This window comes from Centrocercus urophasianus, unplaced genomic scaffold, assembly GCF_019232065.1.
Source record: "Centrocercus urophasianus isolate 14NV4802_14NV808 unplaced genomic scaffold, USGS_Curo_1.0 seq_17, whole genome shotgun sequence".
NCBI lineage: Eukaryota > Metazoa > Chordata > Aves > Galliformes > Phasianidae > Centrocercus > Centrocercus urophasianus.
The window spans coordinates 21255308-21281486 of NW_024884722.1; the positions used below are offsets into that span (position 1 = coordinate 21255308).

At 35.8% G+C, this 26179-nt stretch overlaps 1 protein-coding gene across 6 annotated transcripts in view; it reads left to right on the forward strand.

Annotated features, from left to right (window-relative positions):
* LRMDA (leucine rich melanocyte differentiation associated) overlaps positions 1 to 26179 on the forward strand; it is a 631888-nt gene that overhangs the window by 339474 nt on the left and 266235 nt on the right. For all 6 annotated transcript variants that reach the window (XM_042818019.1, XM_042818024.1, XM_042818021.1 and 3 more), the window contains 2 exons: positions 7515 to 7641; positions 17481 to 17620. In XM_042818019.1, coding sequence (XP_042673953.1) covers positions 7515 to 7641; positions 17481 to 17620 — 267 coding nt within the window. The remainder of the gene's footprint in view (positions 1 to 7514; positions 7642 to 17480; positions 17621 to 26179) is intronic.

Here is a 26179-nt window from a genome sequence, read left to right on the forward strand (position 1 = left end):
CTCCCCCTCTCTGTGCAAAAAGGGGAGCGGTCAGGTTACTGTCTGAATTGCAGAGTGACTGATTGATCCAAGATACAGTCCAGCTTTCCTTATGGCACTGCCTTTGCACTTGAATTTGCTCATATTTTCACGATAATACTGTTTTTATAAGATTCTCAATATATGGAGTTAAGAAGAGCTTTTAAAAATAAATATGTTTTTAGCATTTTATTAATTTCTTTTAGCAGGTAAGTTTATATTTTGTAAATTCTGATTCATTCTTTTGCTGTTTTCAATCATTAATGCTTGTTTGAATTCTTCTGAATTCAGGAAATGGAAGTGCTTGATTTTTTTAAATTTTTTTTTTTTAATTCAGTTTTGAAGCCACTTGGTTTATTATGACTGAATTCCATGTTAAAATTGGGGGAAAAGGTGAAGCAAGAAATGTGTTCACATCCAAAGCTTCTTTTCTAACTCCTCTGACCTTGTTGTCCATTATTAATACTTCTAGGAAATTTTAGCAGGATGTGCTTGTTGTATACCCATAATACGTAATACATAAACATATGTATATATGTTTAAGTTCATATTTAAGCCTTGCCCGTTGAGACTGTGAATTCACCCTCCCTGGGAGTATTCAAGGCCAGGCTGGATGGGGCTTTGAGCAACATGGTCTAGAGGGTAGTGACCCTGCCTATAGCAGGGGGTTGCAATGAGATAATCTTGAAGGTCCCTTCCAGCCCAAACCATTCTATGATTATAGTATTTCTGAAGGGACATACACTGGACTACAAGGGGCTTCCTACCAGAATGCCTTTTGTAAAATATGAGTGCACACTGTCACTAACTCTATGCTGGGTAATTTTCAGTTGTGTTTTGCAAATTGTATTGTGTTACTTGATACTTGCTCGATCGTTAGATGACTAAGACCTCATTTTTTGATCCATTTTGTATTATTTTGAAATATTTTGTATAGCTTATGTGAAAACTGTCTTGCTACAGGCTATATTTTTACATTGATTGTCATTTTATTTAAACTTACTCAAAATTATAGCAGTAATATCCTGTAAAATCTTAGTGTGTTTAATCCTAAAGATGTATTATAAAATAGTTGAGCAAAAAGAAGCCTAACATAAAAGATATAGCTTGAACTCTGTTATTCGGATATCCTCTTGAGTAGAGATGTATTAAATACGCAGTGAAATCTGTGACTTTAATTAACAGAGAAAGTGAATCTCACCCCAGTAAGTGTGGTTGTTTAGATAGACCAGAAAAATATATGTATATAGTATTTTTGAACTGAAGTCTTGGTAGGAGCGAATGGTTTTAGTGTTAAAATGGTTGACTTCGTGGTTTTGAGAGCTACTGAAAACTGTAATTAGTGCTTGTCACTTATTTCACTATTTAATGCAGCCTTATGGGATATAGCTATGATGGCTTATTTTACCTTAATGTTCTAAATTTTTCTAATTGCATTGCAAGACTGTAGACAAATAGGCAATGTTCATCCCTCCTCAGTGTATGTACTTCACTGAGTCTCACCTGAAGACCTGCATCACCTTTTGGAAATGCATATTTGTTGTTGCTGGCTCCTAGGGATTACAAATGACTAGATCTCTACAGATGTGCATCAGTATTTTTCAATAATTTCTTTGTTATTTGCTTAATAACAAAATTTCTCCTTTTCTTTAAAGAAAACTAGATTCTGTATTTCTGTTTTAGAATTGGTTAAAAAAAAGTATTTGAAAATGTAAATTGTAAAATTCAATATTTAGAATTCAGAAAGTCAGAATATGTATTTTTGTCTATCTATTTACTGAGCCTTTTGTTTGTGTATTTGAGGTTTGAGGATGGGTTGTGGCTTGTGAGAGTTGAGGGTTTTGTGTGTTTTGTTGTTGTTGTTTTTTTTTAAGCAACAAAATTTTCTGTATGAAACTCAAAGCAAGATGATAAAAACAGTTGAGGATTCTGGATTTACATTAATCCCTATCATTTATATGTGCTTACATAGATTTAGTTTGATTGTTCTGCAAGATGTTTTCATGCCTATCTTTTTTTCTAATAAGATATCTCAGATAGTTTCATGATATCAGCATATAAAGAAGGGAAGAATGAGAGATGGATATTCATTTCATTGTACATTTGAGAGTTGAATATGACCTTTAATATGAAAAGACTCTGAGACTAATTGTAGATCTGGTTAATCATCTTTTCTTACTGAGATCTTCTTCTGTCGGAATGCTGGAAATTGATTGACTGAAAGTGATGCAAAATGCTACTTCTAAATGTCTTATGAAATGCTAACTTTCCCTGTGATATTACACAACTAGATATTTCATGTTTTGGTAACACTGGGAAGCCGTTTCTCCATTGAACAGAATTGTGTGATTTATATAGTCTAAATTTGCTCTTGGCTCACACTAGAAGGCCAGCATGCAGGTACTGATATTTCAAAACATTGACCTGATGACAAGCTGATGTATATAAGAGAAAAAATGTTTGCTCTTTGAAACCAGAAAACTAGACTGACAAAATCAATCTTTGGTACTTTAATGCTGGAGTTTGCGGGTTCTTTACTTTCTCTATTTTTTTTTTAAATCTTCTCCTTCCCCTTTGGTCCAGAAATCACGTAAGAACTCTGTTACATCATCCTTTCTGTTTTCTGTTTGAATGTATTATCCAGCTGCTTTGTTTTCTTTAAAATGCATTATTTAGTTTTCTGTACTTGCATGGGAGAAGTGTGTTTAGAATTGAACCTCCGAAAAAGATTTGAAAGTAGAGAGTTGAGTCAGAGACCTCAGTCCAAGACAATTTGCATGGGAGATTCACCAAACTCCTTTCGTCATCAGAATAAAATTGGATATAGCTTTTTCCTCTCTCCCCCCCACCCCCTTATTTGTGTGTTATGATTCAGTTTAAAGGGAAGTTAAATTTGAACAGAAATCAGATCAAGTAAAACTGAAATTATATTTATATATATTTTGCATTCTCAAGGAATTAGGAAAAATGTTTTCTGTTTTCTGTTATTTATCATTGCATACACATATATGCATATGTATATATATGAAACCAATAGCCTTTGTCATCTTTGGCTGGCAGGTGCTAAGGAATAGAAATTAGATTTATATTTTTAAAATGCTGAAATTATCTGGTACTAGGGTTTTCATGTTGATGCTGCTCTCCTGTAACCTGTTAAAACATATAAGGCAAGAAAAAAGACGTTAAAAAGCTCTTGTAATATAGCAGCTCTGTCTTTAACTTCTGGTAGTGGCTATCTCTTGTCAACAGAGTACAAATCAATTTAAAAGCAAAAGCCAAACTCTCTCATTTACATACTGTTAACTGCTTTCACTTTTCCTGTTAAACAGGAGAAAAAAGTCATTAGATAGGAGTCAGCTGTCTTATTAGAACTGGAAACACCTTTTTAGAATGTACTTCTGAAGTTCTTCAGGACAGGAACAACAGCATTGTACCAAGGTTTGTCCATCACTCCATAGGTGCTTCTGCTTTTTTTTTTCATTTATGCATTTTCACGTTTTCATTGTCGAATATTACCGAATTGAAGAGCTGCCCTTTATTTTCATTGTACCCAAATCCCATCGGGCCAGGGGGTTTGTGTAAAGTACTGTAGCTGGCAATTGCCATGCATGCACATAGAGGGAAAAATCCCTGCCGTGACATTCCTTTATGATTAAAACTTTGTGAGAAATCATGATTGAATTATGGAAAAGAAAGCTGGGAGAAATCAGGCTGATTAGTTGAAGGACTTGGATAAAATGACACTTCTGAGACCTTTGTATTCTAAAGGATTATTTACTGTCTGCTTACAGAACATCTTAAGTCGTTTTGCAGAGGGAATCACTTTCCTGTTTAGTGCAGTGGCTTTGTAAGCTAATGAGGGCAGAGCGTGAGCCACAGGCAATGATGCTGCAATATTAGCTGTGACAGGGAGCTTGATCATAATTATCTTAACGAGGATAGGGTTAATTACAGTGGAAACTTAAAGTTTTTTCTGTTTGAATGAGGTGGCACTGAATACGTTGTGATGTTTTGTCGGTTTGATGTGACTTTGGAAATTGCAATGGAAATCTCTTGGCAGCACTTGCTCTCCTCTGGGAGCATTGCGAGCCCTGTGATGAGGTAACTGAGATGGTACCTGTAGGTGAGATAATGGGTGGATTTTCTGTCATTGCAGCAGGGAAAAGCAACCTGCAGTACACCTTAGTGATGCTGATTAGCTTTCTGAAGCTAGGGAAAACCGCTACTTGCCACTGCCCTTCAGTGCTGGTTCTGGTGTGGTGGTAGGGTCATGTGCTTGTTTCAATAAGCCAAGAAGTGGAGACATTTCCTCTGCTGTGAACTATGAGAAAGCAGGCCAGATTTAATTTTGGGCTGGTTCTTTTTCTCAGGGGATTTCCCTTATTTAATACTTTTCATTTGCAGTGTTCCTATGCTTCTTACTATGCCATGTGGATGGGTGTCCTATTTTATAATGGACTCATAAGACGATACGGTACATTAATATAGCTATCTTACTCTAAGATAAATGCTGGTATTTTCTACTAACTTCTACCTCAGCTTCTCTGAATGCTTTCCATGTACTAAGTCACAACTGTAATTCTTTCTTACGTAGGTGGTGTTATCCTCCATCTGCAAATGGGAAATTGAGGCACATAGAAATTATGGAAGAAATTTCAGCAACTCACCTAAAACTTATTGCACAGATTGTACTTACAACATTTTTTTTTTTTTTTTTTTTTTTATCTCAGAGTGCAACTGCTTGGCAATATTTCCTTATATGTTATGATGATAGATGTTGTTGCCTTGGATTTTAATTTTGAAAATCAGTTTAAGAAGCAAAAATCAGAATTCTATGAATACTGGTCTAAAATATGGATGTAAATTTATGTTAATATTTACACCTTCTCCCTGTACTGTGTCAGCCCCTCTCATCTCTCTGGGGTCTGAATTTAGCTGATTAAATCACCAAGTGCACACTACTCCGATGGCATGAAAACAACAGTTAATAAGCAACCCTCTGTGTAACACAGCTCCTTTTTAGCTGAACAGCTAATAACATTACATGGCAAAAATTATCAAAACTAGACAGGTGTAAGGAGATTTGTGCACAATTCTCTCTGCCTATCGATGAAACCAGTACCCTTGTATTCAGCCTAGGCTTGTGAAAGAAAGGCTGTTTCAATAAGCAACTCCCTCTAGTGTTTCAGGGCCTTTTGTCCCACTTCATGGCTTGTCATTTTGTTTTATGCCTTCCCTGCAGCAGTTTTGGATGTGTGCTTTCTTCTCCTTGCCCGTTGCCAACCATTTGCCGATTCTTATGATAAGAGTATTATATTTGCATAACATAACTCAGGAACAATGTGTATTTTGATGCTGACACTGACCAGAGCCCAAACAATGTTTTTTCACAAAGGACCTATTAACATCTCATAAGGCTCTGTGGTGTTGACAAGGAGGTGGCCTTCTCTGAACTCCTTTGGCAAGTCAAAGTCTTACACTAAAATGTGAGATTTGGAAATAATCCACTATTTATATAATAAAGATTATTTAAAGGGAATTTACTGAACTAGGTTTGTCAAATAAACTGAAATGAAAAACTCATAACAGCTTGATAAACTCGCAGCTGCTTCCTCTAGATTATTTTGCCTTTTAAAGGTACTTGGGGGAAAGCACTGTCTGAAATGTTCACTGATCTCTCTTCTGATCTTGACTTTGGCAAAACAAAGTTTGTTATGATCCCTTCACTGAAATAACTACTCAGTCTAGCAGCTCTCATCTGTAGATGGGTTATGCAGGCCGAATTGAGCTTTTCCAAAAGAACTTTCTAAGTGCAAGTGCAAAAATATGACTGCTACTCTGACGGTTGTTTTGGTGTGTTTAGAGTGGAGGCTTTTGCTCTTGCAGCTTCGGAAACTAGTCTCAGTATATCATATAGACATGCCATAGGGGGTAGGCTTTGTGAATTTTCTTCAGGTTTGGCTGTCCAGCATCAAAATTGCATTAATAACAGTGGCAACTCCCTTCCAGAATGCCAAGTCAACTAGGTCTGAAGTACTCTGGAGTCCTTAGATTGGAATATACTTTTCCTGTGTTGTGATAAGTGTCATTGAAATGTTCATAATTTAGTGTATAATAGTTCAAAGGTTACAAACTTGATTTTCCAGAAAAAAAGAATTAAAAAAACACTGTCTGAATGCTCTGTGATTTATGTGGTCAGGATGTTGCATCTACAGAAATACTATTTTTATTATTGGACAGATGAATGCTACATTGTCTAATTAAGAACACATAATATTTGTATTTTCCTCCAGCTGTAGTGTCTGTAGAACTCTTTAACAGGGACCTTAGATGGATTTTGATCTTTGCCAAAAACTGGGGGAGAGTGAGGAAATCCCTTTGGTATAAACGTCACTGGAAAGTGAATAAATAGTATAGACCTTATTCCCTTATTCATCACATGTTATAAAGCAGCCAAGAGATACAGTGATGATCTTCCCAGTGGTAGGCATAGTAGATCAGCTGTCAAGTCCTGCAATCTCCGCATATCTTTAGGTGTCTGGTAGGTGAATGAGCTGTGAATGTGTCTGTGCCTATGATCTGTATACCGTGCCTCTTACTTGATTAATATGTGGGTTTTTTTTTCTTGCTGGAATGTGCAAGCATTAAGAATTGAGTTTGGAATAGATGCTTTAACAAGGTACCTAAGTGTTCTTTTAGATTTTTTTTTTTTTTTTTTCCTCCCTATACTGTATTATCAGGGGAATGAATACCTCCAGAATCCTGTTTATTTACAATCCATCATCTCACTTCCATGTTGTGAAATGCTCCTTTTTAAAGCTGCTTTCTGCAGTCTGACCTGTGGCTTGATAGTGGGACAGAAAGTTCCAAGAAGAAAGTAAATGCCTTTTCTGTCTGGAGTAATTCTACATTTTATTCTGTAGAGAACATTTTACGTTGTTTGCAGAGACTCAAGGAGAAGCAAATTAAGTGGTTAATAAAAGGAGAAAAAAAAAACTTTTTTCCATTTCCTATTATTGCATGTAGGGTAACAGCTAAGAAATGATACTTGAAGTTGTATTTATTATTGTTAGTGGGGTATGATATTTCTTGGCAGAAATGATGGATGACAACTTAAATTTGTGTCCAGGGAATGAAGGTGAACTGTGACAGAGTTATTTATCTTGGGAATGGAGGTTAGGGTCAGGCGAGGCTGGGTGCCTGAAGGCACAAGACATTGACAAATTCATCCTGCAGGCCCCATATCTGAAGCCTTTTGTTTTGGATCCTGGCTACTCACTAAGTGACCCCCATCCTTCATCCTGCCAGCATGTGAAGGATGTGTTGCAGTGCCAGCACTCCCTTTGCCACTAATGCTTGTCATTCACTCTTCTGACAGGCCCAAACCAAAACTATTCCCACTCCTGAAAGGGAAGGTTAAAATATTTATTTCAGCTCATAATGGCCTCCCTGATTTAGTGGAGTATCATTTTTCCTGTTGCCTTTGTCGTTTGCAGGTCACTAGAAGGACTGAAAACATTCACTTACTTGGAAGAGCTGATCTTGGACAACAATCTACTCGGAAATGACCTTCTGCTACCCAGGTTACCCCACCTCCACACCTTAACGCTCAACAAGAACCAAATATCCTTTCAAAGAAATACCTGCAAAATGTCAAATGAGTTTTATGTGTCAGCCAAATTAAAGTATGTGAAATATAGTTCATGTGCAGACAAAGCATTCTCTCGCTTGGCACCTGGAATACTTCATAGTAATTTATTGTAGGTCATTCATAAATGAAATGCACCATTATATCTTCCTGTTGCTCCATTTTAGTGAGAGATCTAAGTTATGGCTCTGAAGAAATCTTTTTTAATAGATAAAATAGAGAAAGAAAATAATGTCAGTGCTACTGGTGTGCTGCAGTTCTTGTGTTTGCTTGGGGTTCTGTTGCAGGCTGACCTCTAGTGGAATAGAGGGAGCAATGAAATGATATTAAGTTTTTATATACCTCAGTAGCTCTTCAAAGTAAATAATAATAATAATAATAATGATAATAATAATAATAATATAAAAAGAAATGAAAAAGCAATCAAAAATGAAGTTGGTATTAGGCACATTTTCGTAACTGCAGCCATTAAATCGAGTTGCTATATTCTTGGTGTTCTGGCTCTGTATAATTCATATGAAGTGCTCCTCAAATCATATATTTAAATATTTCGATGCATGGTTAAGTCCATTCACAACCAATCAGGCACTTCTCTGTATGTCTGAAGTTAGTGCATGCCTACTTAAGTTTGTTCAGCATAAATATTTCAGTATTTGCCTGAATACTGTGGTGATTCAGAGACCCCAATCGGTAGGCTTATATGTAATGGTCTGTAAAAGCTAATTATCTACAAGGACTGGACATGGACTTGATTATTAAATCATTTCTCATGTTTTGACCCTTCTGGAGATTTGAAGATGTGTAATTTATGATTTTACAAAAGTGAAGGGCAATCAAATTTTGGCCAAAAGGCCAACTGAGACCTACAGAGCACAGGCTGTGAAAATATTCTCTTTCTAATTGCAGAGTGAGGACAAGGCTGCTCAACTGCAGGCTTTTGTTTCAGACAGTGTAAACAGAGAGCAATTTACCTCCTACTGGAGCAAAATCCTCTTACTGAGGAGCAAAGTAATAACTACAGGTTCTATGATTTCTGCACTTATTTTTGACTTTATAAATAAATAAAAGTCACCAGAGCAATTTATATACTCAGCCCTGGAAATTTGTCAAGTGTCTCATGAACCATAAGAGTCATCACTTTACTAGGTAAGTGCTAGATTTCTGGTTAATACCAGGACACTGTTGGTCACTTTGAATAAATGTTTGGTATTATTACTTGCTGCCACATGTAAAATCTGAGTTCAAAGGTCATGCTTTGGTGAAGTATGTATAATTACATTTTTGATGATGCTGTGGATGTCTGATGCGGCATGTTTCCATCTACAAAGCAGGATGCGTGAATTTGGCAGTAGGATTCCTGAGTGTGTGCATGCATGTATGTGGGATAGGAAGTGTCAAGGAAGAACTTTGCAGTTATCGAAAGGAGGACATGCATATTAGATAAGAATTAGTTGAACAAATCAGGGGAAAAAAAATTAGTTAGCAGTAATCTTTGAAGAGGTTCCGTTGGGTTTCACAGTCAGACTTAAAATCAAGTCAGTAAACTCTCAATGTCAGTGATACAATGATAAGCAGGGTTTGACCTATCCAGATATTTTTAAAATTCAGTCTTAAAACTATAAAATTGGAAATTTGGGAATATGGAGCTACCCATGTTATAGAAACAGTGTATATACATTTTGTAGCATGTTGCCAATAATTTAAGAGAGGAGTTGCAGAAGTGCTTGTTCGATGGCAGTGGTTGCAATTCTCAATGATCTCTCAAGGTGTTAATCAGTGATCTTTGATGAAATTTTGCTCTTTCTGCACTTCATCCTTGAAAACAGTTGTTCACAAATGTAACTACTGCCAAAAAGCGATGACATGAATAAGGTGTGACTGTGAAGAGAAGGATATTTCTCTCTGGTAAGAGAGAGCTTATAAAAGTCTGGTAAAGATATACGATCACTTTTTTATTGCAAGTCTATACAGTTCCATTTGAAAAGTCACAAGCAATATGTTTATGTCAACTGAAAGTAGAGTTGCAAATAAACTAAGAAATTGTTGGGCAATCATAGAATCATAGAATGGCCTGGGTTGAAAAAGACCGTAATTATCATCTAGTTTCAATCCCCCTGCTATGTGCACGGTTGCCAACCACCAGACCAGGCTGCCCAGAACCACATCCAACCTGGCCTTGAATGCTTCCAGGGATGGGGCATCCACAATCTCCTTGTGCAACCTATTCTAGTGTGTCACCACCCTCTGTGTGAAAAACTTCCTCCTAACCTAATCTAACCTAAACTTCCCCAGCCTTAGTTTAAAACCATACTCCTTTGTCCTATCACTATCCACCCTTGTAAAGTCATTCCCCAAAGAATCATAGAATGGCCTGGGTTGAAAAAGAACCACAATGATCAATCTTGAAACCTATTCTCAAATTCCAGAATCACAACGGAAAGCACAGCTACACATTTATCTGTGTTCACAGGACTGTTTAGCCAATGTATTAAAAGATATAAACTTATTTGCCATAACTTAAGCTTGCTCTGCATTACACCCCGTGCCCTGATTTCAGTCTAGATGGGGTTAATAACACACCAGTATTTGGTTAGTGCTGAAGGACTGAGTGGGGCCATTTGGCGGGAAGAGTCTCCATGATGGTGCTGAGCAGGGGGTGGCTGCACTGTGATCTGTGCTGGGCTGCGGATTGATCATGCCTGAGAGAAAAACCAAAATGCTTTGCAAGTGGGAAATGCAGAACTGAGGCAGAATGGTAGTAACGATAAATGCATTGCTTATGGCAAAGACGCTAACCGTGCTTCAGATTTAGGGATGATAGGTTTCTGAATATTTGAATATGGCATGGATTGAGTACCTAAACTAAAGGATGTCCCGGTAAGTATTCCTGATTATCGTCTATCTCCACAGAGTTTTTGTCCTAATGCCCAATTCCAAACCATAGATTATAAATTATTGTGCCTGTGCTTGTTTCTATGTTGTCCTAAAGTGCTTGAAGACCTAGAAGTCCCAATCTGTGACCAAAATCCCATTGTGTTAAGTGCAGAGGACTTGATGTTTACATTGAGTGAATACATTAAAGACATTATCTATAGATCTTAACCTCCACTAAACAAAGATATGAGCTGAAACAGTACAGCAGTATTCCTGCATTTGGTCCTGAGAACTCTCTATGTGACACTGACAAATATGGCTAAATTTGAGTGTGTAGCTAGAGAACTACAGTACCTGATGAAACAAAAACCTCAATGAATTCTGCAAAGTGTTTTGAATTTACTTGAGTCTTGAGCCTTTTTTTTTTTTCACTCTTCACCACCCTCGAGACCACCTTTTTTCTTACACAGTGTACCAAAAAGTAAGCAATGTGAATGTATGATGCTAAATGTCTGCAAAATGAGGTAGTACAGGCAATTCATTCTCCTGTTCTAGAGCAGTAATGGACAAATTTGACTGCAGTTGTCAGAACTTCTAAAAATGATGAGCCACTGCATTTTTTTTAAATTATCTTTGTATTTTCTTGGGAATCTTGAACAACTGGAAGAAACAGTGTTAAAAGAAAATCTTTGAAGTACATGATTTATGTTTTTTGGATTGATGGATCACTCTAGAGAACCAGAAAAATAATTTGCTTGTAGAAATAGAAGCATACTAACTTGTTCTCAACTTAGAATAGAATAGTTCAGCTGGAAGGGAACATCACAGATGTCTAGCCTAAGTGTGTGACAGCTATGGGGATAACCAATAGTTAGAATCTAATATTGACAGTACTATCTAAATGCCTCTAATTGTATAACTAATGACATTGAAATATGTTCTTAAAACTTCCTGCCTGGGAACCCTGACCTTGTGGAAAGATATTTGAATTCCCTGGAAACTCCAGTTATGCAAAGAAATCTAATGCTACTCCACTAGACAGAATATCCTCAGTATTCAGTAAATGGGAAGCTCACCATAAGATGTATGGACTTAGTTAATTACCACTTGTGTTGCAACTTTTCTTTCTTGAGCGAAGTGGTTTTAAAATCAGTGAGCAAGACCCTATCTCAGGGCCCTGACTGCCTATCAGACAGGGCTCAAGCTAGAATGCGGTGTACAAATGACTGTATGTGGCATCCTATTGCAGAAGAGGAAGACTTGCATAATGCAAGCTATTTCTGTGGTTATCCAACCATGAAGACCTAGCACATTCTAATGGAAAAGCATTCAGGTGGCAAAGATCTTTTCATACTGCATTCAGAGGAGAATTGGTAACTTCTGCTTCAAGGCTATTTGCCTGTAGAATCACTTGTAATTGCTGCAACATATTTGTGATAAAGTTAATTAAAGCAAAAGATGTTACAAATTTGAAAAAATACAGGTAACTTGCTTGTTTAAGACTCTGGTAGAAGGGCTATCCAGCTCTTTCAATTTCATATTGATTACAGAACCTACATGACATGGTTGACAAAAGACTTCTGAGTGACAGTTTTTGGTCTTTCTGTATGGTGGGCTAAAACTTTATGTGATATTTCTAATATTCTCTAAGTAAACATTTCATAAATATTTTGAATATAAAAGTGATTGCTCTTTGCTTTGTCTCTTTGCTTCCAAGAACTTCTGAAAGCTGTAATCACAGAAAGTCATGAATGCAGATAGCTTTTCCTCAACTGTCTGAGCAAAAAAATTGGCAAGGCAAACTACAAGCTTTTTGAAAGAAAATAGCTGTACAACTTGCAAAGCATTGAGAGTGAGAGAGTTATTAGTTTCCTTAGAAAGTCAATTAATTTGAGTGTGTGACTGTTAAAAAAAAAATGCTAGCAGTAAAAAAAAGTTTGCAGAAAAATATTGCAGTTTCCTTAATGAACTTTGACCTATATTCATGGAAAAGAAAACCAGGTGGTGAGATGTGAAATTCATATTGGTTAGTTTATTTGCACAGGTCTATGTAGAACAGCACTTTAATGCACTTATATAGAATAATTTAATGTAGAAACTGCTACCAGAAATTGTTTCTGTTACCAGAGGTTTGACCAGCAAGTCACATTGCTCATATTTTGCAAAACTGCTGAAAAAGCAATTTTATGAACCAAAAATAAGAGAGTAAGAGAGAAAATAGTATGGAGTACGGGGGATGTTCAGCATCATTCCTGATGATGATGTTGAATTCTTATAACAGTTAGACAGTTACAAACCAAGTTAATTCTTAGCCAGAGAAGGGAGGCGCATCATTTGCCTTGAACATTTGGCTTGCTCTTTTTGCTTTCTGGAAAACCTCAAAAACTATGTTATTGAGTAGAAGTCAGTGAAAGTGAAAAACACAGATAGTGCTTATTTGTAGGACATTTTTGGTTGCATAAAATTTGCACCTAGAGTTTTATTATATTGCTTAGCAGGTTAACTATAGGTTAACTGGGTTTTTCAAGTAATGCTATTGATAATGTTTTGGTGCTACTGTAGCTTATTTTTTTAAAAGAAAGTAAGCTGATCAATTGTGTGTGCTTGTGCATATGTTTGTTGTGAGCTGTCTACTATAAATATAAAAGCATGTATGCGTGCATACATGTAAAATAATTAGGAGGCTTTAAAAAGTTCATCGGAGTATGGAAGAACCAGTTCTCTTTAAGTATTTTCCTAACATAAAACTGAAAACAGTGCAAGAAATCATAATCTTCTGATGAGGATGGAAATTTAAAATACATTTAATAGATTTATGTTAATTGTTGGAGGCCAGGCTGTGTTTTTGGAGGGGGTCATTACTGTATTATTGCTAAGAATTAACTTGTTATCTGAAGGGTAGGCAAGTTTAGAAGAAAAAGAAAAAAAAAAAAACTTACACATTTTTATTTTGGTCATTGTTCTTCGGAAAGAAGGGCGTTAATAGACCAGTAATGACAACAGTTGAATGAAGGTGGCATGCTAAGACATTTTAATTATTTTAACAGAGACAATTTTGAACATTTTTCAAACAATAGAGACTACAGTATAAATATTTTGATCACTGCTACGTATTTACTTGGTGATCAGTGATACTGCCTTCAGAAAAATGAATTCAGGGTTTATGTCATTGAACTTTAAATAAAGAAAATTTCCCTTGCACTGTACATGGATTTTATTGTGGCTTTCATTTTTGGAAAGAATATAGATGAGGTTGACCTTAGCAATTACACAACAGAGTTTTGCAGTTCTTTGGCTCTGGTTGCATCAAGATGGCAACAGTGAATCATGAACAGGAAAAAGAAAATTAAATTTCCAACTTGCTTTTGATTTTCTTCCTCTGTATATTTAACACTGTTTTAGAAACACTTTATAGTTTTGCTGGCCTTCCACTATTTTTAAAAGAAAACAAATATATGACCTTCTAATTAACTAAATACTGCACTAGAAGTACTCTATGACTTATGTCTCATCTCTGAAAAATACTTAGTCATGAAAATTTGAACAAAGCTTAATTTATTTTTTCTCCTACCTGCTTTGTGAGGAGTAACTGTGATGGCAGGTAAACGGAACTTCTTGGAAAAATATTCTGTACCTTCATTTGCTTTTTTTTTTTGTTTTTAAAAGGGGGATGGAAAAAGAGTTGAAATCCTACATAACAGAAGTTTTAATTAATGAACCTCAGTGCAATTATTTTAGTTGTGATATGATGTCGTGATGTCCCAACTAAAAGTTGACTATCACAACCTGCAGGTTGATTGGTGGACCAGTGTTCCTATTATTCCGTGATTTTGGAGCTGTTCCAAGTTTGCAAATCTTCATCTTTTACATGAATTAGTGACTTTCTATGTTTCAAGTGATTATGTCTGATTCTTGGGTTTTCTCATGTTTCTGCTCCTGTTGCAACTGAAATCAAAATAATGCTAGGGTGCTAAGTATCTATCTAATTCTACAGAGGAAAATGAGTAAATGATAAGAAAGAAAATGTCTGAGGGCAACAGCTACATGGTAAGATGTTGGTGTGTGCTACTTGTCATGCTTTCTTGAGAGAACATTCATGAGAGAGTTTCTGTACCAAAAAGCAATGTGATTTGGATGTGAAATATTAGAATCTAGGCACTATTTTCCATCTTTGAGGTAGATTTATGTATTTGAGACGCAGGTTATCAACTACTATTTAACCAAGAGCCTTAGTGAGTATGGTATGTCTCCCCTTTGCTTTCTGTAGGACTAGGATTTGCAGTATTAATCTAAGTTGTCATATATTAAATATCCAAAAGTATTCTGATATTTTCCTCTAACTCTGTGTGGTCAAATGGGAGTTAGAAGACATCTGTCTTAATCAATAATCACTAACTTTGGGGAGAAAAAATTCTAACCCAGAAAAAGCTCTACTGAATTTCAACTAAAAATCCTAAATTTTTACTTCATATAAGAGTCAAAAAAGTTTATTTTCTTTTTTTTTCTTTTTAAATAGGGAATGGACAGATAAGATATAAGTTTTGCAACAGCTAACCCCCTGTGTGTCATTGCTGTAATTGAAATAACTGCTTTTCTGCTTTTTGTAATAATAAATTACTTATCTAATGAAACCTTTGTGCAATTTAATCAGTCTTGAAAGAAATTGTTTCTCCTGGCTGAGAGTGCTAGATGCAAGCACTCCTCTAATAGTCTAATAGAAAATTTAAAAAATCTTATTAGTAAAATATGTGCGGAAAAAGAGTTTGTGACATTCCACCAGGGTGAGGGAGGTAATCCTGCCCCTTTACTCTGTGCTGGTGAGATCTTACCTGGAATAGTGCATCCAGATGTGGGGTGTTCTGTACATGGACCTGTTGAAGCACATCCAGAGAAGGGCTACAAAAATGATGCAGGGGATGGAGCACCTCCTCTACAAGGTCAGGCTAAAAAAGCTGGGGCTATTCAGCCTGGTGAAGGAAAATCTCCAGGAGACCCGATAGCAACCTTTCAGTATCTAAAGGGGGGGCTATAAGAGAGAAGGGGGCAGACTCTTCAGCAGGGTCTGTTAGGACAGGACAAGGGGAAACAGTTTCAGACTAAAGGAGAGAAGACTTAGAATTGATTAGAAGAAACATGTTTCTTACAGTAGAGGTGGTAAAGCAGTGGAACAGTTTGCCCAGAGAGGTGGTGGGTGCCCCATCCTTGGAGACACTCAAGGTCAGGCTGGACAGGGTCATGAGCAACCTCATCAAGCTGTAGGTATCCCTGTTCATTGAAGGGGAGTTAAGCTAAATGACCACTAAAGGTCTTCCAACCTTCCAGCTTGCAAATGAGTCTACAATTCCATGGCCTTCCCATCAAATTTATGTCCTTCCCGAAAAAGTCATGAAAATAATTTGTTTATAAGTTTATGTGTGGTCTAGAGGTCTAGAAATGAAGATGAGAATTTTGTCTTTATTGTGGCTAAGATGCGTTATATTATGTGATGCTTCGTGATTCAGTTTTTCTTATGGTCTAGTAAATGATTTGATGGCTGTAGCATTCCATAGTCACATATCTAATTCAAAACTTGAATTTTTCTCACTCATGCAAAATATTTAAGTGTAATTTTCTCAGATATTTTGGTAGAGAACATTAGCTTTGAGTATAACTGCTGTTTTTTAATATGCTAAAATTAATAATTGTCGACATGATCTTATGTTTGAAAATAAAATGAAATTTCAGAACAAAAAGAAGACAATGTTTTTAACAGTGAAGCTGCTCTTTTCATTCTGTATTGCTTCTGTTGCCCTTAAGATATTGAGGTGAAGAAATAAAGTAAATTCCATCACCTAAAAATAACAAAGATAACAGAAACACATAAATCAAGTATAAATAATAGCAACACAAGTGAACTGAGGATTTAAAATAATAGTTGTGGTCTGTAACAGCAGGAGTAGATAAAAACAGAACAGTGAAATACCCTTAATGGTTTTGAATAATTACTACTATTGTCTAAACCAGTTAGGTTTTAAGCACCGAAAACTACATACACGCGTACATATGGCCTCTTTTTTTTAGAATTTCAAGTTTTGCATGTAAATTGAACCAAACAACAGGATGTAGTGTGATTCTCTGAGACTGCACTTCAACAAAAATTTACTGTAGTTGTTCAATCAGTATATTTCAGTATAGTTGAATATTGTTATGCTTAAACCTAAGCAGTGATGTCCAATATTGCAGTGGTTGAAAGATTAATTTCTGCTTGTTTGTTTGTTTTAATACATTTTACAAAGTCAAAGATGTGTCATCATTTATGTTCTGAGGAACACACTTAAGTTGAAATGTCTCATAACACAAAGTATAAGGCTATTTTAATTAAAGATATGCTTTATGGACTTCAAAACTTCACGGATAAAATACATATTGAATTCTTTAAGTTGCTTTTATAGAATCGTTTATTTGCATGTACTAATTGAGTAATTAAAAATGTGTTGCCATGGCACTAAAAGTATTTATATTCTGAGAGTAAAAGTGGATTGTTGTGGTTTGACTTAAAAAAAAAAAAAAAAAAAGCTCGTTTTCCAGTGGACTGAATATATTAGTGATGAATGTTCTGTGAAACTGTTTGTTTCCATGCTGGAAAAGTTTCATGGCAAGAGCAATTGCTAGCCATTTTACCACACAGCATCCATCATTTTGTCAAAGTTTTAATGTTCTGTAGTGAACCACCTAGGAAAGAAAAGACTGACAAAACAGCCAAATTCTTTCATTCAATGCCAACAAACTGACTAAAGTTTATCCCTGTTTGCCCTTGGAACAATTAATGTGACATTTCCCCGAATGCCATACTAAATTTGATTGTCAGTTATTGAAATGTATGTTTAAATCAGCAGTGATGCAACTCTAAATGCTTTTCCTCAGACATGTCATCGAATCCTTAACACACAACCTTTGACACATAACAGAATTAGAAAGCCTTTTGGATCATTTGGCTGAAGTTGTGCCCTCACTGCAGTATCTCAGTTTGCTTGGAAATGTGGCCTGCCCAAATGAATTGGTCTGCAAAGAAAAGGATGAAGATGACTACCAGAGGTACAGGTTAGTGTCTTCAATTATATAGATAAAGTATGTCAGCTTTGTTTTTAATACTGAAGAAATACTGAACTAAATCCAACTCATAGTCCTGAACAAACCATTTACTCTCTCTCTTCTGAAGACAGTGTGCCATGTTCTGCCATGAAACACCTGTGAATTTGAGTAACACAATTTCAGTGCGATCCCTCTTAGAAAATATTTCGGGAGCTATTTCAGTGATGTTCAGATTTAGCTGAGCAGGTTTACACAGGCTTTCCTGAATGAGGATGCTCGTATGTATTTGCCTATGTCCCCTCCTTCTTTAAGGCCAAGGTAAGGCAACAGTTATATATACTAGTGGTAACAGCTAAGAATAAAAAAAAATAAAAAAAAGTCGCTGTACTAAGCCAGTCTCATTGTCTCCTGTAAATGTCTGATTATAGTGAGGCATTTATTCTATTAGAGGTATCAAGACACTATTAAAGAACACAGAAGAAAGGACTACTGTATTGCGGTTCTTTACTGAGAACTGTTGGTTTTTAGAATCAAATCAAATAGGCAAGCCTTCTCTATAATGTAATTTTAATGAGCTAGATTGCACATAAAGTGGTTGTGAGTATAGGTCCAAAGCTTACGGAATTTCTGCTGAAGTGACAACTTTTCATAGCTGTAATTGTTAGTCAAGTAAGACATTGATTATTATTATTACAAATAATTTCTTCTTGTTCACATCTGATTCAAGCTTCCAGTCTCTGTGTACTTGCACTTGAGCTGAAAACGGCTCTCTGTGAGGCAAATTGCAGCCAAGCGGTGCTGGTCAGTGTGCTGATGACCTTAGAGACCGAGCTCACTTCTTGTTAGCAGATAACTTGGAATATTCCGAGTTACAAAACTCCTGAAAATATCTTCATGTAATCCAAAGTATTCTGTAGGAGCTAGTATGAAAACAGCACAAAGTGGAGGAGACCAAAAGTGGATTTATTAGGAAGGTGCATGAATTGGATACAGCAGCTTGTTGCTCATAAATACTGTAGATTAAAACAGCAGCAGAATTTTTCTGGGTGCAGATACATTTGTTTACTTTGTTCCACATTTTTGAAAAGGATTTCTTGGTTATCGTTAATCTAAAGATTTTTACCTCCTAACAAGTCTACTTTTGAATCTAACATATCTAGAGTATTTTAGTTTTCAAAAAGTAGAGCAGCTAAAATTTAATAAAGTATTTTCCCATTGCTTTTGCATTTATGTGGAAGATATGTCTACTATCCAGCTTACAGGAGTCTAACAATGCTGTCTCTGTATAAATTTATGTGACATTTGCAGTGGAGAATTGCTTAAAAATGAATGATATTTCTTCAGTTTACTGTTTTTCACTTTAAGTATGTTTTCTGACAATGTCTCCTATTAATCATTTAAGCAAAAATAGTACCTTAAAGGAGCCATTCAGAGGCAAGAACCTATGGTTCATTTAGTGCTGTCTGAAAAAATTCTTTATTGATTGACATCCTCTGTGGTTATGTGATGTAATATTTATAAAATGTCATGCAGCCATACATCAAAACAAGCGTGTCTGTTGTTTCATTTCAATGCAAAATGTTGATTTCAGGGAGGTCAAGGTAGTTGTAGGTCACATCATGGCAAACCACCATGTCAAAATTGTGAAATGATTGCATTTATGCATCTGCTGGAAACCGCAACATTGCCTCCATTTTCTTTCCTCTCAACTTTTCAAAAACTTGGATATTTTTTCCATGTAAACTGTGTTAATTAAAACTTGTTCAAGAAAGACAAATGGACTTCCAATTTGTTGAATGATTTATGGTTCTGCTGCTGTAATTAAAGCTTCCTGAAAATTTTCCATGATTTTGTTACATTATATAACTTGTATTTGCAAGACAGCATTACATTCAAAGGCAAACAAACAAAAATGTTTAGGTATGTGTGTACACACATGTATAAATACTCATTCTGTATGCATATAATGTGTGTGTGTATATATATATAATTTGTCTTTACAGCAGTATATTTACATAATGAATAATGATGAAACTGATTAAAAGAAGTCTACTAGTTATTCAGTTTTTAATACGTGTTCTGCAGAAATTTAGACATTTTCTTTCTTTCCCAAAATATACAACTTTAACTCTACAGAATAGATGTATTGCTACTAATCTTAAAAGCAAATAATTGTAATGGTTAGCTTAGGCATTTTTTTCAGGTTCTGAAGTAACTTTTTTTTTTTTTAAGCTTTTAGAGAAATTTTGTCACATTGAAAACATCAAAACAGTGTATTTCAGTGAACCTCAATGAAATAAGCATTTTATCAAATACTTTGGCTCTTTTTTGCAGTGACCACTGGAACCACAGCTTCATTTTTCATTGAGCTTTAATTTCATTCCTACTGAGTTCAATTAGAGTTCAGGCTGTTTAATTCCTCAACCAGAATGAGAAAGGTGCTGGAAATCAAAGCTTTACTTAATCTTCACATTCCAGCAAACTGAAAAGTCCTATAAAACCTAAAAAATTTCAACTGTAAGAAAATTGTGCAAAATTAAGTTTTTAAAACTTCATTAATTTACAAATAAATTCGCAGTAGAAATAAAAGGAGTATATGTAACTATGTTTTTTTTTTAATTGAGGTGTAAAGATCTGGATCATCAAGTGATTCACCATTTCAATGAGCAGTTCAGTGCTATAGCTTGTCTTTTATTTTGTTTTGTTTTTTTCATTGCAAATAGGTTTTATCCAAAAACACTGTGACTTTCTTTCAAAACGATTGCTTTTTTTTCTCAGAAACATACTAACATTTGAGTAGGTTATTTTTTGGGAAAAATAATAGAAACAGTAAAATGTTTTGTTTTGTTTTCCATGCCCTGTTATTTCTCCTTACCTTCAAATGTGTAGGAGAATAAATTGATGACATTTCTGTTTGTTAATGAAATTTTTCTTGGAGAAGGAAAGAAAATGGAAAGCTTCATTCAGTGATATTTTTATAACCAAACTTGTTTGGTTCCTTTTTAAAAGTATTGGGTGGTTGTTTGTTTGTTTGTTTTTCCACTATTATAAAAGTGCTTTAATTTATTTCTGTAAGAAAATATTGTGCTATGACTCCTATTTTTTTTTTTAATTTTATTTGTATTTTTTTAAGCTTTCCAGTTTTGAGAAATGATATTTTGTGAAAGTTTATCTTGGGGTTGAGAGTAAAAGAAAATTTCAGGAATTTCTCCTCACTGCTGGAATTAGAATCAGAAAATACAGTGGCAATAGGAAAGACTGAAAATCTTTTGCCTTAAACGGGAAGCAACGAATACGCAGAAAAACCACTTACGAAACAGTACATGTTCTAAAATAACCTATTCTACAATCTCTACTTTGAAGATTGGGTGAAAGCACAGGTCATGACCTGGAGATCAAAGTAACAGAAGTCAACACAGTAATTGCTGGTTGCTTCTCTTGTACCCGCGCTTGGTCAGTCCTGTGGGTGTATTGTTTGCTGTGAAAACTTCAAACAGGGTGTTACTGAACTGTGAAAAATCATCTGGGTCAGAATGTATTACAAAGCATTTGCTAATGCTGCAGGTGACCTCACCTATTTTCATTAAAGTGATATGATTGTGAAGGATGCATACCATGTGTGAAGTTTTCAGTGCTTGTTCATTCTTTGTTCCTTGTTGACATTTCCTGGAATGATGCATTCATTAAGTGCTGTTGACATGGAAACAAGGGCAAGGGGAAACAAATGCCTGAGTTTATTTTAAATTAGCTTAAAAGTGCCTATATGAGATATGCTATCTTTGGCAAGGGGAGCAATTGATGATAACCTTATGAAGTTCTCTTAAGATATACCAGTAAGAAAGGAAGAACAAGCATTTTGAATGGATACATTTTCAAGCTAATTCAGCTATTCCTTTCCCAAAGGTTTGATTCGGTGAAATGCTAGGACATCTTATAGACTTTTCAGCTTCCTTGACATTTATAAATATACATAGTGCATTTGTAACCTTCTCATTGCTTTTAAATAATCTTTTCAAAAATTTTTAATGGTAATAAAAATACATTTTCAAGAAGAGATAGGAGGCTTCATGTGTCAGTTCAACTATCAATGAACTTAGTAATGCAGCTCCCTCTTGGAAGGAGAAATTTCAATTTGTAGCATTGTGATGCATATTTTATGCACTTCCTGGTATGTTTAGGGGATTTCCTTCTGCCTGTATAATTTATGAATCTATGCTACTTCACTAGTTACACAAGACATTATAATTTCTACAGTACTTGGAAGAAAACTGTATTTAACAGACATCAAATAGCTACACAACTTCCATTTGAGGCTAGCCATTCTAAAGACTTAGGAGCAAAAGCTACTATAATTTGTTTTTATCAGATAGGTAAATTGATGTCCAGAATGCTCCAATTTGTCCATGCTGACACAGTAAATCAAAACATAACCATGGTTGTTACGTGTATATGGATAGAATGTTCTAATTCATAGAGATTCCTGTACTGAAGTAGAGCAGAGAAGATTATAATATGTGGAGGATTACATGACTGTCATCACAGAATCACAGAATCACAGAATCACCCGGGTTGGAAGGGACCTCAAGGATCATGTAGTTCCAACCCCCCTGCCTAGCAGGGCCACCAAACACACACATTCAGATCAGGTTGCCCAGGACCCTGTCCAATCTGGCCTTAAACACATCCAAGGACGGGGCATCCACAACCTCCCTGGGCAGCCCGTTCAGGGCCTAACCACTCTCCTTGTATAGAACTTCCCCCTAACATCCAACCTAAATCTTCCCTCCTTCAACTTCGATCCATTTCCCCTAGTCCTGCTGTTGTCAGCCCTTTTGAAGAGTTTACTCATCAGGCATCATCAGGCAGTGCTAAGTTTGTATTGAGGCGGTGATCCTGTAGCATCATGCTCACTGTTCTGGAAGATCTTGGTTTAATGTCACAGAATCACAGAATTTGTAGGGGCTGGAAGGGAGCTCTAGAGATCATCTAGTCCAACCTGCTGCCAAAATAGGCTTCCTAGACCAGGTTGCACAGATAGGCATCATGATCTGGCTTCCTTAACTCTGTGCTGGGAGATGTTTTGTCACAGACGGAAATTCTGCAGCCAACAATGTTATGTTCTGCCTGGTGTAGGTTTTGAAACTTTGTTTTGTTGCTTTTTTTTTTTGGTGGTGCACAAAAAAGAGTTACTGATAAATCTGGTTGTTTCCTGAACTTGTTTATAACTTGTTTAAAACTTGTTCATAATTTTACCTCTCCCCATTTGAATGCTGATGCAGCTTTGCCTCTTTTGGTCATTTATTATTGCTAATTTACAAGAATGTAACTGAGAGCATAATCAACTCTTCAAAATTGGAAATAGGTACATTATTTTCAAATTCTACAATCATCAATAAGAAGGAATGCAGTAACACAAGTATTGTATGGTTCATTAGATGTTAGTTATGATACCAATAGAGCTAGACATTTCTGCATTCTTCTGGGCAAATGCTTCTATATTTTTTCAGTTCTAGATTAGTTCAGAGTTTTAAACTTAAAGCGTATAGTTCCCTTTTTATTCCAGATTTCATTAATACAAGTGCAAAATGAAGGGCTAGACAAATTCTAATTCTTATCATAGTCATCCACTGAAGCCCAAAGGAACGGTTTATTTTATCTAAAACTATAACATATCCAAAATTTCTGTTCTTTTCCTATAATAGTAGGAGAAAATATAGCATTTCTTTCCAAATTACCTTACTGCCACTTTAAAGATTTTCTTGTACTGTGGGTTACGGGCAATGCCAGTATCTTTCAGCATCAGGAGACCAGCCATATTCTGTAACTTGTTTGCTTTTGCCTGGGAAGGTAATAAATGAACCTAGGCCTTTTGATGCTGTGATGTTATATGATTTTTCTTATTATGGTGTTCACAGCATAGGAATTTCCTGGAATTATTGGATCCTTGTGTGCTAATAAATAGCAATAATTAATCTGAAAGTTCTTTTTTCACGTTCCTTTCTGAATTCCATTGTGTTTGGAAGAAGAAAGGTTTTGCCCCACTGAGCTTTTGCAAATGTCAATAGCAGCTGTATCCCAAACTCACAGTATCCCTTTGCAAACGCTCCCTGAATTTTATCCCTCTTCTCCTAAATCTTGACAAGCCTGTGTAAAAGTTATCAAAAATAATACTGATCACATGCAACACTTACAAATTGGCAAATTAATTGTTAATATTCACTGTCATTTTCACTTAACTAAGACTGAAAAACATGAAATGTTATATATATTTTTTTCCTATCCCTGAGTGTTCCCATTTCTGTATGATAGGTATCTATTGTTAATTTATTTTCACAGAACTCTTGACACAGGTTATGGTGTGGGGTGATGATTCTGGACAAATGAAGATGCAACTTTTCTTATATAGTTCATTTTCTTAATCTGCTGTGAACCAGAACATCAGTTTATAGGCAGTGACAGATGGATATCTAAGCACTTTCTCTCCAGTGCTCATCTTTATCCTCATCACCGAAGATGATTACTTTCTTTCATACCACTGCAAATATGTTAAGCCCAATAACAGTAGTCTCAGAGCACATGGAGCAGTGCTATGTTTCAAAGTGATCTAAAAAAGAATGGAGGTGAGGGGAAATGCTGCCTGTCAATCTCTAATCTAAAATAAATCTTCCTAAACTTAGAATATAAAAAGTAGATGGATCTTTCCTCATTAAACAGCATTCTCTTAACTAGTGATTTTACAGTCCAAAACAGGTGCAATGTGTCATGAAATTTATGGATCCTAGTACATGCCATAAAGTATTTTATGATGGCTGCATTCTGTGTTATTAGTAGCTGTCTTTTTCTGCAGCCATCAGTGTTTGATAATACTCTTAAAACACCCAAAATTACTTACCTGCAAGCAACATTCCAGATAGTCCCTGTTGACAGTTTGAATAAGTTTAGTGCCCTTTTGTTGTACTTTACCTTCAAAACAGACTGATTGAACCATCAATAGCTCCTGAAAGCTGACAGAGGCATGTCATCTGGTCTAACCCTCTGATAGTAGGTTATCTGTGGGAGTTAACCTCCCTGCATTGTTAACTGAAATGTTTTATGTACTATGCAACTTTAGGATACTGCTGTGATAACCTTAGTAACTAAGTCATACATCACAGTAAAGAGATTTTGTGCAACAAATAACCCTGGATTAAATTTACAAGGGTTGAATTGATATTGTAAAGTGTTCATTCCAGGAATTTGGTAATCCTTTTCTCTACTTTTATGGCAAACTTTTGTTGCATTTAGATTATACTACATCTTCATATTTCTAGCTAAAATATAACCAAGAAATCCAACAATTTTCTTCAGCCATTTAAGGAAAACCTGCCCTAACCTTTCCACATAATTCAGATTACTTTTATGCCTTATTTAGTAAGAGAAATCTGAATAAGTGGAATTGTGTTTCAAATCAATTTTAAAAAGGATCGGTCACTGACATATCTTTGTTTTACTCTTGGTATAAATGACTTAACCTCAAAATTGTCCTTTAATATTTGTACTAAATTTAAATTAAAACAAACAAACAAACAAACAACTCTGGCTTGTCATGTAGTTTGTTGCTTAGTTTATGTGGGTGGGTTTTTTTGTGTTGTTTTTGGAATTAGCAAGTACTGGTGCTAATTCTGTTTTTGAAATGCAGTCAGGATGCACTTAAAAATACAGAAATACATTTGTATCGAGGAATGCTATTATAATTTTAAGCTCTTTTAAAATGATTGAGAGACTGACATTAGGGCTGTGATCCAAAGTCAGCAAAGATGACAGTGCTGTCTTAGTCTGTTGTCATTTTTGTTACAGCCTGCTTTTCAGTGGCATATTTCATTCCATCATTAAACATTTGCTGATTTTCCAATACTGATGTTTTCTTCACCTGAATATTCATCTTTTCTCACCCTACATTTAGTGGGTGTCTTTATTCGTTTTTAGCTTCACTCTTCTTCCATCCTGACATATTGTTTCCTTCTGTACATGTCTTCATCTCAAAGAATCTGTTGTCATCAGAGCTTTTCTGCCAGTAACACAAGATGGGTAGATTTTCCTCTACTGAAAGATAACAAAATGCCAGAGAGGACTGGAAGGGCAGGCAGGAGAGCTGGGAGGAGCATGTGAATGTGCCTGTCTCTACTGATCAGTAGTATTGCTTAAGAAATGGCCTCAGAACATGATGTGTTTTCAAGGTGATTCTCCTCCATATTCTTCTTATACTATCATCTGTCTTAAGTAGAGCGACCACTCTCTGTTCTTGGTGAAGTCAGGAGGGAGGTCAGTGGAAGTGCAGCCAAGGACCTCTGGAGGCCCCACTTTGAACTATTCAGGCACTGGAAGAATCCCTTGGGAGTCTGCCCTGAAAGTTAAGGAGGTCCAGGAAGGCTGGATGTTCCTTGAGAAGGAAGTCTTAAAGGTGCAGGAGGAACTGTCCCCATGTGTTGTAAGGTGAGCTGGAGGGGAAGAAGTCCAGCATGGATGAACAGAGAACTTTTGCTGAGACTCTGGGAGAGAAAGAGCTTACCTCCTAAGGAAGAATGGGCA